At 52.8% G+C, this 14,551-nt stretch overlaps 1 protein-coding gene across 1 annotated transcript; it reads right to left on the reverse strand.

Moving 5' to 3' along the window:
- Positions 1–1,762: 1,762 nt before the first annotated feature.
- Positions 1,763–14,469, reverse strand: OAZ2 (ornithine decarboxylase antizyme 2). The gene is given in 6 exon segments (XM_051796523.1): positions 1,763–2,533; positions 4,357–4,442; positions 6,289–6,464; positions 11,001–11,081; positions 11,083–11,158; positions 14,351–14,469. Coding segments are annotated over 6 exon segments (573 nt in total). The 5' UTR covers positions 14,371–14,469; the 3' UTR covers positions 1,763–2,399.
- Between the last annotated feature and the right edge of the window lie 82 nt (positions 14,470–14,551).

The raw sequence follows: 14,551 nt of genomic DNA on the forward strand, positions 1-14,551 counted from the left end.
GCTCCTACCTCCAGCCTCGGCCGGTCCGGCACAGCCTGGTTCCCAGCACAGCCTGGTTCCCAGCACAGCCTGGTTCCCAGCACGGCCGGGGCCCACCAGCGGCTCCAGGGGCACAGAGGAGGGTGTTGGGGCAGGGGGGGCTTGGGGGGTGCCACGGGCTTTGTTGGCAGTCGAAGGGTGTCAGGGGGCTGCTCCCCACCTTCCCAGTTGGGTCCCACTTGAGTCTCCCTTTAGGTGTTAAATGAAACAACCGTTTATGCAGAATAGGTTTGAGGTTTGACGTATCTGGGTTCTCTGGGTCAGTTGTTGCCCGTGGGGCCTCACCCGGCCCCCGCACTGGGGGGGTCCCCACTGCCCGGCCCCTGGCCAGGGCGTCGGACCGTTGGTGTTTATAGCTCTTGTTTCCATTGGCGTTGCTGTGTTGGGTTTCATTTCAGTCTTCCTGACTCTGCCCTTCTGTAAAGTGTACATTATTACCGAGTTCCTTGTTTTTTTATATATATATATATATAAATATATATATATACAAACTGTACTCTTCTTGCCTTTGTACATTTGGGCAAGGAGGGAGAATAAATCTTTTTAAGAGACAATCACAAACCTGTGAGGGTGGCTTTTTCTTCCTGCTCCCCCCAAGTCTGGTCCTTTACCCCCCAAAAGCTGTGGCCAGTGATTTTTGGGGGTGGGAGAGGGGGTTACCCCATCTCTGCGGCATGTGAGAGGGCTCAAGCAGCCTCATTGGTCTGAGGCTGCATCCCTGTGCCCCTGCATCCAGCCCCTCCACTCTGCCCTGGCACTCAAAGCTCCTGGGGGTGCTGCAGCTGAACTCAGAGGGGATAATTTGGGGCAGAACCCCCCAGGCTTGAACCCCTGGGCACCAAGGTCCTGCCCTCCACCACTGCCCCCCGGAAGGCACTGGGCAAGCGGGGGGTGCCACGGGGTAGGGCTTGGCTCCTCCAGCTCCACCACGGAGCTGATCCGTGCAAGAGGCAGCACCCAGGGGCAGCAGAGGCACCTTCCACATTTTCTTGAGGGTGTTTCTGAAGACACCAGTGATCTGAGACCTCCATATCTGCCTGCCTGTGCTGGAGGCAGGGCAGGGGAGAATTTGGAATTGTCAGAGCTGAACCGTGCAGTGGCACAGCCTTGTCACTACAGCTCATTAAGGAGCTCAGATCAGCCTCACTCCAGCTCCTATGAACCAGGATCCTGCACTTGACTAGTAAAGGAGCAAAGTGGTTCCCATCCCATCACCTTCAGGATGTGCCCAAGGGGAGCACCATGTGGTGGCAGCAGGGCCCTGGCACATGCAGGGGCAGGAGCAGGGGCAGCTCCAGCTGTAAGAAGGGATAAAACTGGGCCCTTCAAAAGCCAGAAGCAGCCCCCTTCCCTGGGGCCTGTCAGAGCCAGCCAGGATAGAGCTCCCATGGCACAGGGACAGAGCACTGCCTCTCCAGCATTAGACAGGGCAGGGATGTGACCTACTGCCAGCACCATGGCCCCATCCTGGGAAAGCCGCTGGATGGGGAGACCATCCACTACCTGCCCCCACACAACCCTTTGGTTTGGATACAGCCTTTAGCAGCATCTCAAGCCTTGAGCTCATGCCTTTGGGAAGGTGGAGTAGAGGAGAGGGCCCAGGGCTGCTCTGTACCCGTCCTGGGTGAAGGGTAAAGGCAGGAGCTTTTTCTGGCTCTTTGGACCATCCCAACCATCATGGTGCACGTCAGGAAACTGTCCCAAATAAGCAGTCCCAGGTGTGTGAAGTTCATCTGAATGCCCCTTTTATTGAACGCCGTGATAGCGCAGTGGGAACATGGAACAGGGTTAAGACTGCGTAAAACAAAAGCTGGAAGAGCAAGAAGTTTCAAAAGAAAAAAAAAAAAGGGAAAAAAAGTTAGACCAGTTAAACCAGCATTGGAGCAGAGACGCATGGGGGGTTTAATGTAGTGTTAAAGGATAAACTCGAGCGTCTCCTGCACGTGCCCCACACCAAACCAGGCCATTTGCTTTAAGTCTTGAGTGGGAAATGAAAGCGTTGTCTCCCAGCTGAGCACGCACCGGGCAGGTGGGAGGCACCGCCGTGGGTCCGGTGGAGTCCCGGGGGTGGTGCTGCACCCCGAGCAGGGCCCAGGCCCCGGGGCTCCCACACCACGCAGCTGCACGGGAAGAGCTTCTATGCCAGTTCATAAACATCTTCCTTTTCCTAGTGATGATTACATGTGTGATAGATAGTTCTCTAGGCAACACGTTTCAATGAGAGTCAACTCTGGGGATACACAGCCCAATCTAACAATGAGAAATGCGCTTGCAGTCCAACAGAAACTTGGTTTCCCTTTCCTCAAGAAAGGAGGTGGAACCCTCTCTCCCCTCCACAGCATGTTGGGTCCCCACTGCAGCTACTCTTCGTCGGAGGAGGAGCTCTGATCCAGGGGGTACACCATGAACATCACGTCCGGCCGCGACGGGACTGCGGGGTGACCAGGCCGCACGATCTCAAAGCCCAAGAAGCTGAATGTCTTCAGGAGTGGAGCTACCAAAGAGAAGGAGACTCATTACCACCAGGAATGATCCTCTTTACCTGCCTCACCCTCGAGCCATGAATATCCAAGAGCATCGAACACCCTCTGGGAGCACATCCAGAGCTTCCTGGACAGAGAGGAACTATGTTAAGGTGACAGCCCTTTCCAGCGGGAAGTTTTGTCTTTTCCTGTGCTCATCCAAGTGTGAAAGGGATTTGAGCTGTGCAGCTTTGTCCATGTTTCTTCCTTCCTCTGACAAACAGTGACAGTTGGTCATCTACCTGCATCAGCCGCACAGCCCTGCTTTCCCAGGACACATGTGGCCATCCCGCAGGTTTTATCCTGCACTTCTCTGGGCCCTAAAGCAGGACAGACAGCAGCAAGCAGGAACCTGCTTAGGAGGTAGGCAGACACTTGCTGTCTCCATGAGGAGGTCCTGGAGCTCAGTGCAAACTCCAGACAGCTCTGCACAGCTTGGGAGTACCCCTGGAAATTCACACATGGGAATTCCGAGCGGGGTCAGCCCAGAAGCTCCCACACCTCAGGGCTGCCAGACAAGGTTCTGTGACACAGTGACTGTTACTGAAGTGATGGCTTCCCTGTGACCTGTGACAGTCACTTCAGTGCAATGTCTGGTTCCTACAGGCCCCTCGAGTGATCAGCTCCAGGGCACTGAATGGCCAAGCAGAGGAGCTCCTGGAGGTATCTTCCAGGCAGCACTAAATTTCAGCTGCACTCGGGATCTGGGGTGCTCCACAACTCCTACAAACAAGCCCTGGTATGGGCTGTCCCCTGTCCCCAGCCTGTCACCCACGCAACCGCCGCTGGTGGTGACATAACAGCCAGGACTTAATCTGCAAATTATTCTTGGCATGGTAATATGGGATGATGACATCTTCCTGGGCTCAGCTCAGCTTAGCTCTACTAACGCCCTTCGTTTCGGAGAAGTCGGTGCAGCTCATGAAGCTGCAGAGTAAAATTAGAGCTGGGGTTGGAATTACTTGCTGGGTTACAGCCTGTGCCTGGTGGGACTTAAAGTGACATGTCCCCAGCCTGGTACCTCCCCCAGCCCCCCCTGCTTTAATTCCTCACCCAATGCATCTGTCTTTAGATCCTAAAGCCCTCGGAGCTGTAAGAGTTTCCAGCCAGGGCCAGGATTACCTGTAAATCTGGGAAGGGCAAAAGTGCCAGGAGATCTTTAAAAAGCAGCTGAATTACAGGACACTAATCTGGAAGTGCTTGTTTCCCATCTAATAACTCCTCCCTGGTTTCACCTTCCACATCACTGCAGCCTGGTGCCAAACAGAGACTTCACTGCTTACCAAAAGGGGAATATTAACTGATTCTGGATGAGAAAAGCCTCCCAAGTCATTCAGGAGCAGCTTTCTGCACCAGAGTATTTAATGGCAAGGCACAAAAGAAGGTCTTATCATGGAATCACAGAACGGTTTGGGTTGGAAGGACCTTAAAGCTCATCCAGTCCCAGCCCCTGCCATGGGCAGGGACACCTTCCACTAGACCAGGTTGCTCCAAGCCCCATCCATCCTGGCCTTGGACACCTCCAGGGATGGGGCAGCCACAGCTTCCCTGGGCCACCTGTGATGTTGCTGTCCAGCAGACCTGCTGGAGAAACAGAACACTCCCTCACCCTTACCCTCCAAAAAGGGCTTATTTCCTCCACAAGAAACTATTTCCGTGAGAATTTCACATGTAACAACCTCTGCAACAGGAAGGGTCCCATGGGCCTTGCCCTGGAATTCCCAGGTTTCTGTACAGCTCCAGCAGCACTATGTGGGCTGTCAGGACAAACCCAAGCCCAGGGGCCAGTCCTCACCTCGATCTTCTCTGCTTTTTCTGAAGCAGATGAAGACGTAGTTGACTTTCATTTTTTCTTCAGCAAACTCCAGCAGTGCTGACAACCTGCCAAGGAGGGGGAAGACAAAAGGATATCAGCTCTAGGAAGTTCTGTCCTGAGGAAGCCTCTGTGTGTTATCAAATTATCAACTGGATGTTTTCAGGCACAAAGACTGTTTACAGCCCCCTTCCAGTGAACAATGGGTGCTGAAACAATGGCCTTCCTGCCCTGCAGATCCAAGAGTTGTCCTTGCTGTGAGTAACCGACAAGTCCCTGTCCTGGCAGCCATGAACACCCTCCCCACCCGTGGTGCTTTGGGACTGAAGCCTTAGTGGGCAGGAAGCAGAACATCACAGCTGGTCCCAGGCCAGGCTGCATCCCCCTCCACTGGCAACGCACACCAGGGGGACGTGAATTCTGTGCTTTTTGGGAAGGAAAAACATTCAGAACTGAGCTCCTGGCAGGCAGAGAAGGAGAACAAACCATCCCTGGAGAAGCGTGTGCACAGGCAAAGCTGTTTCCTGAGCGCATGGACTGGATGGCACAGCTGCTGCACCCTGAATCCTTGCTGCCTGCCTTTCCAGTTGGATTATTTCTGCCACCTCTTGATGGAAGCGGCGCTGCATTAACCCCTCTGCGAGCCCCCGGGGTGGCACATGGAGCCACCGCTGTCACTTGTAACCACTGGCGCTGCCAGAGCGGTGACAAACAGGCCTTCACTCCACATCTCATTAACCAGCCGTCAGCACGGGGGGATTAAATTTGCAAGGGTTCTGTTAATATGTTAATGAACTACTTTAATTATGGCCTCTCCTCGGCTGTTTCACCCAGCTAAAAATAACCTGACAAAACTGCGCTTTAAGTCACAATGACACTGGCAAATAAATCCCCTCTCAGAAGGACCCGCTCCCCGGAGAGCCCAACGGAGAAATTACACAAACATTTATCTGGACTCGGGGTCAAATGAGACAAGTGTGAGACAGCAACAGCACTGCCACTTCCTGAAGGTGCCCAGTGAGGGGTTTTTCCTTAATTAGCCTGCGTCACTTAGGGATGAAGCCTACTTGGAGATTTAGGAGGAGCTGAGAGCTCCACAAAGGAATCCAGCAAAGCCACAGTTCCATTGCAGCGGAGACCTCTGGCAGAGCACTTGGCAGGAAGGAGCTGCTCTGGAAGCTGCGTTTACACAAACTTCCCAGAGCTGAGCTGTCTGGACAAAACACGACTGGATTCTGCCAAGAGAAAAATCAGAGCTCCTGGCAGAGCCCAGCGCCAGCGCGGCAGAGCTCCAAGAGCAGATCCACCTACTGATGAGGAGAGCATCCATAGGATGGAGGGGGTTTTTTTCCTGAAAAAGAGGAAAACCTGCCAGGATAAGACTTGTCAAGTGGCCAAGATAAAAATAAAAATATAATGAATAAAATGAAAAAATAGTAAAGTATCAGAGAAAGGCTTGTTGGCTTTCCATACCTAAGTATGCAAAGATTCATCTGCTCATTTATTGCTTGTTTTTCATTAGTGTTGGGACTCAAAAAATGGTAACTCATCTGAAGTATCAAAATATATCCATGAAGGCCTAACAGGACAGTTCTCTGCAGGCATGGGAGCAGGATGTGCTTCAGACACACAACCCAGGAATGGAGCTGCTATTGCTCAGCTCATTCTCCCTGTACCCACAGCATGGAATCCCAGCATGGTTTGGGTTCGAGGGGACCTTTAAAGCTCATCTCATACCATCCCCTGCCAGTGATAACAGGGACACCTTCCACAAGACCTGGTTGCTCCAAGCCCCATCCAAACAGGCTTTGGACACTTTAAGGGATGGGGAGTCCACAATCACCTATGTAAGCAAAGCCCTGCCCTGCCCCCCCCCCGGGAGCCATGGCTGCAGCCCTGGGATCCTGAACTTACCCTTCTTTGCTTCCATCAGCTAATAATCCATCAGGGATTTCCACAAAGAGGCTCTGGTTTGAGAGCACTGCATCCCAGGAGGAGGTCTTCACCTCTGTGACCTTGTACTGGAAGTGGACAATGTGAGGCTTCCCTTCGTGCACTGGGACATCTTGGCTAACAGTGATCTTCTCGTCCTGGGAAAACAAAATTGTCAAGTCCTGAACAGCCAGGGGACAACTGCAGAGAGCAAATGCAAATAAATGGCGTAAGGGTTTTACTGAGAAGAAGATTATGCTTTTCCCTTCCCCTTTCACTGGCTCAGGGACACATCTTGCAGTTCTCAGCCCTCAGAGTGATTTCTAGCCAAGGGTAGTGATGGTTCACGAGCTGTCCTTCAAAGAACACAACTGGACCCAATACAATGGCAGAGCTTCTGCTGCCACAGCCTGACCAGTGGAAACCAGTGCCTCCCCCATCCCTAACACAGCCCTTCTGTTCCAGGGATGACCACAAATTGCTTTCCCAGATGTTCCAACCCATGGTTTGCCTCCTGGTGTGAGAGAGGAAAACACACAGCGCAGGGAGATCCCAGAGCAGATCTGAGGCTGGTGAGAAGGTCGTCTCCAGAGACCACAAAGGCACATGTCCCTCTCCAGCCCTGCCCCAGCAAGAATGCCAAGCATGCGGATCTCAGATCCAGTTCGGCAGTTCCTAGAAAACAATCCCATGGTTAAAACACCATTCCTCCAGACAATTCCGGCAGGCTAAGAGCCCCAGTGAAACAGCAAAGACCTGAGTTAACGCTGTCACTGCAGGGGAAGCTGAACTGTCCCGTGTGTTGGTGACAGCTCCTGCATCTCTGTTCCCTCACATTCCCAGTCACCTGCACAGCTCTGAAGGGCATAAGTAAAGCAGATATCCAGGGTCATGTGTGCTCTGCTCCTGAGTCACGGGAATGCCTGGGAAAGCCATGTGTCCCTCCCTCCTCGACAGGTGGGCTGGGCAGTGGTTTCCTCCACTTCAGTCATTGGGGGAGCAGCTGTCCAGCCTCCAAGTATTTTAATTTAACAGGGTGATTAATTCAACAGCTCCTCACAAGCCCTTCCTGCCTCCTCAAGCTGCTGTCCCAGCACTTTAATTCCTATTACCTCGTGTCTTAAAATAGCTGCCCCTTGGTTTGACTGTTGTGACAAAGAGGCCACCGAGGACCTTAATGCTGGTGGACAAAGTAACCCCACTGCAAATCGGGAGCTGCTTGGCCTCAGTGAGCAGAGCAGAAGAAGCTGCCCTTCGTTTAAAGCCCACAAAGCTGATCTGAAAAACAAGTTTATACTTTACCAGAATAAATATCCTGTAGGAAATAAGTTTATTCATGGAGTTTGAAAGAAGTCTGCGTGGCTGAGCTCACTAGTTTTAAGTCAAATGCACCAAGAAACGCACCCACAGCTGCTCCAGTGTGGTCAGGCTGTTGCAGAGCGAGTCAGGGCTGAGCCCTGCACTACAAACGTATTTAAAAAAACCAAATCCAAGGGGATTATGTGCATATCCCTCAGCACGGAATTTATAGGAGCCTTTTACAGTTGTTGTTAGCGTGCAGAAAGCATCTCTGTTCCAGAAAAGAGGCTTCTCTCCAGAAACAGCTCACAGATGCTGCTTTTCTCATACTCACAAAACCAAAACCAGGGTGAGGAAGTTGAGGAAAGAAGGCTGGGATTGACATGTTGGAGGGAGAGGTGTGCCTTTGGGTGGGAAGGCTGGCAGCACTGCCATAGGAGGGGAAAAGTGTTCCGAGCCATTTGGCTTGGAACTTCCTTGTCACCAGTTCTGCCCTGTGCTCCAAACCCAGCAAAGTTGTTCCCCGAACCCCCCCGTGACAGCCCAGGAACCAAAGGCAGCACAACCACAGGGATTAACAGAACCAGTTCCCCCGGTTCAGTGGGAATTATGTTTACACAGCTCAGGCAGCTGACAGGCTATTTCTAGGCATCCAAACAGAGATGCTGGGGAAGAGAAGCTGTTCCTCTGAAGCAGCAGCAGCCCAAAATTCTTTGGAAGCTGCTCAAAGCAAAATCCTGTCTACACAACAAGCGCTCAGTTTTAGTTCACCCTGGAAAAATCCCCCCACAAAATCCCCCTGCCATGTTACTGTGGGCAAAAAAACCCCCAGCAGACTCTCTCTTACAAACTGCTGCCCAAAACCAGCTCTCCAGCCCTCGGCTCCGTTTCAGCGATGCAAAGCCACAAGGACCAGCTTCTACTTGGTTCCAATTCCCTGAGCACAAAGTTTTCCAGCCCAGCTCAGCTGGGAAGGATGGGGGGGAGGCCCCGACGTGTTGGCAGGGTCAGGAGAAAGGATGTTATGATCCACCCTGGCCAAGCGACTGTAGAGAGCCACGGAAGCTCCGGCTGCTGGCAAGTGCTGCACCTGCAGCCTCCTGCCAAGTCTGCCAGCCAGGGCACATCCTGGATGTTGCTGTGGCATTCCCAGCTCCAGCAAAGCTCCTTGGATGAAGGGCTGAGATTTAAGTCTCTTAACGCAAAAATACCAACACCTATAGGGAGCCCCAGCTGTTTAATTCATAGCGCTGCTGTATCTGAGTGCTGTGTGTGCTGGAGGAGGCAGCTCCTTCGGAAAGGTCATCCCTTGGACTGCAACAGCTGATACAGCTGGAAAAAGGACTTAAGCTTTTGGATCCAGATGCCTTTCCAGGTCATTCTGATGGCTGCTGGCTGAAAAGCTCAGGCTGCTGTAACTACAGCACTGCCACACTTGGGCAACCAAGGGGGCAGAGAGAACCCCTGTAACCCCACCTGAGGTCTGACACACCTGGGGCCCCTCATTCCAAGACAGACACTGAGGGGCTGCAGCATGTCCAGAGAAGGGAATAAAGCTGGGGAAGGGTATGGAGCACCAGGAGCAGTTGAGGGAGCTGGGGGGGCTCAGCCTGGAGAAAAGGAGGCTCAGGGGGGACCTTCTTGCTCTCTACAACTCCCTGACAGGAGGGCGGAGCCAGGTGGAGGTCAAGCTCTGCTCCCAGGGAACGAGATAGGACAAGAGGAAACAGGCTGAAGTTGCACCAGGGGAGGTTTAGGTTGGATATTAGGGAAAATTTCTTCACTGAAACAGTTGTCAAGTATTGAACAGGCTGCCCAATGGAGTCCCCATCCCTGGAGGGATTTAACAGCCATGTGGATGTGGCACCTGGGGACACGGTGTAGTGGGTGGCCTTCGCAGTGCTGGAGAACAGTTGGACTTTACCTTAGAGGGCTTTTCCAACCCAAACAATTCCATGATTCTATGTTACAGAAGGGGCTGATTTTCTGACAGATTCTGCTAGTCTTGTCAAGCAATAAAGCCAGGAAGAATTCCATCCATATTTCTGGGATGCAGCTATCGGGATGACATCCCCCGTGCCTACACACCACTGCCAAAATCTCTGCAAGTTCATAGCTGTACTGAAAACTCAGAACTGTGATTCCTTCCACCAGCTCCCCCTCCACACTGAGCCCATTTTCTGCCTCTGGGCCTTGCCTGGTGGTGTACACGAGGCTTGGCAAAGCTGGGTGGCAGGAGTTTCACCTGCAGGGTCTCCTGTTTCTCACCTAGACAGGATTCATTACTTGTCCTGAGCCCTCTTGAAGCTATTTTTGTACCTTCTTTTTGTACCTTCTTTCTGTGACAAGGAGCCTCTTGTGCTGCTTCTCTGGAGTACACACCCCTCTAACATCTGTGACAATTCACCTCGAGCATTCAGCTGATGGCACGTTGTCACTAGAGGCTCAGAGGTGAGGAACGTGTTAAAGATTCACCAAAGGAAACTCTGAAAGCAGCTGTGAGGTCTGGCATTCTCTCATGAATTCCAAGAGGAGGCTCTGGGAGCTGTGGCCCAGAAGGGTCTGTATCTTTTCATCATGTAACGTCTGTATGCCACCCACGGGGTAATTACAAATCAAGTCTAACACCTATGACAACACCCCTGGCTCAACAGCCAAATTTGCAAGGTGAGCATAATTTTAGGCTGCCTCATCCCTGGCATGTGGAAAAGCAGCCCTTGTCCCAGAAACAGAGACAGATGTGAGCCAAAGTCACACAAGTGCCAATTATTCTACAGGAAGGAGCAGCCAGATCTCATTCAGAAGGAAAGGTCCCACGGAACAAAGAGGGATGAAAAATGAGAGAACTGCACAGAGCCACGTGCTCCTGCAAGTCTGCAGACACGAACCTTCCTGATCTTGCCCTGCCCTTGCACATGTTCTAGAAACACCCCAGGCTGGGAGGTGGGTGGCTGCCTTTCCCATCTGTACCTGGGTTCAGGCAGCTCCCAGGCCCCGACAGCTCCACCTTCCAGACCAGGGCACAGAAAGGAGCTTATCAATATCAACCCTTCCCTCGTTGTTTCACCTTTCTGCTGCTCGTTTCCTCCTTCTGCCAGACATTTTCAGGAGTCCTTTCATGTTTTGATAATGCAGGCTCTGTTGACAATAGCTGCAACAGGCCCCTGGGAGCAGGGCTGCTGAATGATCTGCTGCACAATGGGCTCTCCTTTCTTAATAAACAGGTGATATTTAAGCAGGAGAGCCCTGCCTGCAGCTCAGTCGCTGAAAAATTACCTGTTCTCCCACTTATTACCTTGGAATTCTCTGCATTTATTCCCATTGGACTGCAAAAGGAACCAAACACAGTTGCAACACGGGTACAGGTCATTACTTAGACGTAAAATCTTTCTCACCTTATATATCAGAGCCGAAAGAGAAGGATCCCTGCTACCCCCTCGCCCACCGGGGATCTTCGACAGTGGGTGAGGGGCATCAGGAGCACCACAGAGGCCCTGGAACGATGTGCCTGCAGCACTGCAGCTGGGGACAGTTACTCAAAGGTAAAATACTACTGCAAGAAAGAGAGAGAGAGAGAACACTAGGTTACATTAGCAGGGATCATGTTTTGGAGGCTCTAGCTCCTCAAAACCCCAAATCACTCGTATCCCTGCTCCTCCACAGCACCCAGATGTCGACATCAAAACCACCCACTGCCCCAGTGGCACCAGAACTCGAGTGTTTTGTTAGGAATGGAGGAGGGGCTGGAGCCAGGAACCCGGAGAGAGTGCTGAGCAACCTCATGCTAATCAGAGAGGCCTGGAAGGCTGCCAGGAGCAGATGGCTGGGAATGCATGACCAGATGAGCATGCATTTTCTAGAGACAAATATCTACAAATAGATCAACAGGGCCCAGGAGGAGGAGGTTTAAGTTTCATGTTTTCAAACCGAGGAGGAGCAAAAGGCCTGGTTCTTCAGACACCTTCAACGCGCTCCACAACATCTGTGGCAACGTGGTCACAGGCACGTGAAGCATCAGACAAGTGTCCCTCACCCCAACCCTAAAAGCTGTAAGTTCGCCCCAGAGATCTACTTTTACAAGCAAGAAAACACATTTCCCTTCCAATTTCCAAGTTTGTTTGGAAGTCCTACACGTGGTCTTCCATGCTCACTTTGGACACAACCTTTAATACCTGCTTTGGCTTTTAGGAAGCTCATGAAAGCAAACTAATTTACTTTCTGCAGCTTTGCTTCCTCTCCAGCACTACAAAAGCTCTGTGTGGAGGCTCAGTGTTCCTCTAACACAGTCTGCAAAAGCCATGCAGGGGAAACCAGTCCTTCCCCAGTGGAACGTTATGGAACACACCAGAGCAAAGCTGTAGAAGCAACACCAAAACAAAGGGGTGAGGGAGGGTTTTCATGAGCACAGGGCCAGGAACGAGGCTAAAGTGGATAAACTCTGCAGCTGTACTGACAACTCACTGTCTGTCCTGAAACTTCTCACTTGAGCTGTTCCCAATACAGTGTTTTTCCACTCTAATCCCTCTCCACGAGGCAGACAGGCTTAAATATCCAAACACCAAGTATGGAGCTGCACTGTCAGAACCACCTGAACCGCTGGGGATCACAGACTGGTTCAGGCTGGGAGAGACCTTAAAGCATGTCCACTTCCAGCCCCTGCCATGGACACCTTCCACCGGACCAGTTTGCTCCTGTCCAACAAGGAGCAACAAGGTTACAAGCCCTGTCCAACCTGGCCTTGTAACCTGCCTGTGCAGGCTGCAAAGCAGCTACTAAAACCTGGCATTTCTGAATGCCAAAAACAAAACTCACAAACGCAGTTACAACACAGGCAGAATCCCCCAAGGATCTCGGCTTCCCACCTCCTACCAAAACCATCTTTCTACAGGAAACACAAATATTCTTCCTCCACTTGTTTCTTCCTCCAGGTTCGCTAGGCTGGGCTCTGACGCAGGGTTCCCATGTGCCATGGCTTAGAGCAGGGACCTCTTGGAGAACAGGCTACTTAAATACACCAGAAGATGTTCGAGGTGGAAGCCAGAGAAGCCGGGTGTTTTGTGCTCCCCCGGTGTGCCCGGGGCTATCAATGGGCCAGTGTGTGTTCAGTAGTAGTAGCTGTGGAGAGGATGACAAAGCACTTTGTACCGTCCCCACCCCCAGAAAGCTGTTGGCAGCTTTGTTATTCCCTTCCCTCCTCCCTCACCCCCCAGCCAACAATGTACTATTGATAGCTCTCTCCAACTTGCGGCCAAGGCATGGAGAAGCTGGATAATGAAGTGGAGTTGTGGGAAAAAAAAAAAAAATCAAACAGAGAGGCAGTAGTTTTCATGCAAAGCAGCTCAAGACACTTCCCAGTTTCGCTTCCTCTGACACATGCAGAAGTCAAAACACAAGCCCCCTTCAGCCACCGAGCCCTGCCTGTGGCACTGCCCAGACCTGCACACCTCCACTGTCCCTCCAAAATTAGGATCCCTGCACGTCACCATTATCCTTTTCCAAAATTAGGGTCCCGAGAGCAGCACCCTCAGGGTGTATTTGGGGCACAGACTAAAAGAGATTTTGCTTTCTCCAGCTCCTGGGAAAAAGTTCACGCAAACACCCAAAACGTCTGATTCCTCCATGCATCCGTGCACCAACAGCCCACTGCAACCCTGCTCCCTCAGGCCTGTTTGTAGCTTAAAAATTAGGCTTGTGCTCCCTTCTGACCTCTCTCCTCCTTGAAGAAGCTTTCCCACAGCTTGGTTGAGATTAAGACCTTTCCCTGGAGAAACTCCTCAGCAAAAGTGGCTCAGCTGAGCCCTGCCCGAAATGGGAAAGGGGAGCTGGAAGCCGGGGTTACACTCTCATCCCGCGGGTGTAATTTTAACTCCCTAAGCTCCCAGCGATCCCAACCCCGTGCCCTGTCCCTGGGAAGCGCAAAGGAGACCTCAGCAACTTGGGAACTCTGTCAGGGCTCCTTAGCGATCCTCACACGCGGAGCCACGCCGGGACCAGCACCTCGGGGGCTGAAATCCCCACACTTTCCTGTGTTTTAGGGGTTTTAATTGTTTTGAACACTTAGACCAGAAGGAAGGATCCAAAGAGCTCCCCTGACACTGGAGAAATGACGTTCTTTTGTTTGTTTTCCTTTCTGCCCCTTTCCAAAACGGGCTATGGAGATGCAGCTGCACTTGGCCCACAATAATAACAATATATTATTATTGCAAGACACATATCCAGGATTTGAGGAGCAAATTGCAAATAACCATCTGATGGCCATAGCACAGGTCAAGCATCTCCCACAAAGGCAGCAGCCAAGAACCGGGGCTGCTCCGTGCGCATCCTCTGGGCTCTTATCGGCGACAGAGGCGCAGGAAATGACACTCTGGGGACTCTAAACAAGGAACAGACACACGAGATAAAATCGGTCAGCTGAGAAAAATACACAGATCCTGCAAGTTGGTGCCTGCTGATCCCCAACCTGCCTGGAAAAAGCCACCTTCCCGCAGGCAGGAAGAGGTGCGGGGGGTGCGGGGAGGGAGCGCCAGGACCGGTCGGCGAGAGGTGCTCAGGCCGCGGTGAGCCCAGATCCACCCCCGGGGGGCTCCTTCACGGGGAAGCGACGCCTCAGTGGGGATTTTAATCGCGTAAAGGCGGAGCGGCCTCCCCGCCGTCCCGCGGCCTCCCCACCGCCTCAGCGCCTGCCCGCGCCCCAGGCCCGCCCGCCGCCGCCGCGCTGCGGGGCGATAGGACAGGCGCCGCGCACCTGTCCTGGGTGTTTATCATCCTGGGCTCGGCTCCGGTCCGGCTGCGGCTCGGCTGGTCGCGCTGGTGCCCGGCTGCTGCCCCGCTCCGCTCCGCGCTCCGACTGACCCCGCGGGCCCGCGCGCCGACACGCCCCCCGCGTCACGCGCCCGGCCCCGCCCTCCCGCGCCGCGCGCGCCAGGCCCCGGCCCCGCCCCTCGCC

Source organism: Manacus candei, unplaced genomic scaffold (assembly GCF_025592945.1).
Source record: "Manacus candei isolate 608988 ecotype Guabito, Panama unplaced genomic scaffold, ASM2559294v1 h1tg000046l, whole genome shotgun sequence".
In the NCBI taxonomy this organism is placed as follows: domain Eukaryota; kingdom Metazoa; phylum Chordata; class Aves; order Passeriformes; family Pipridae; genus Manacus; species Manacus candei.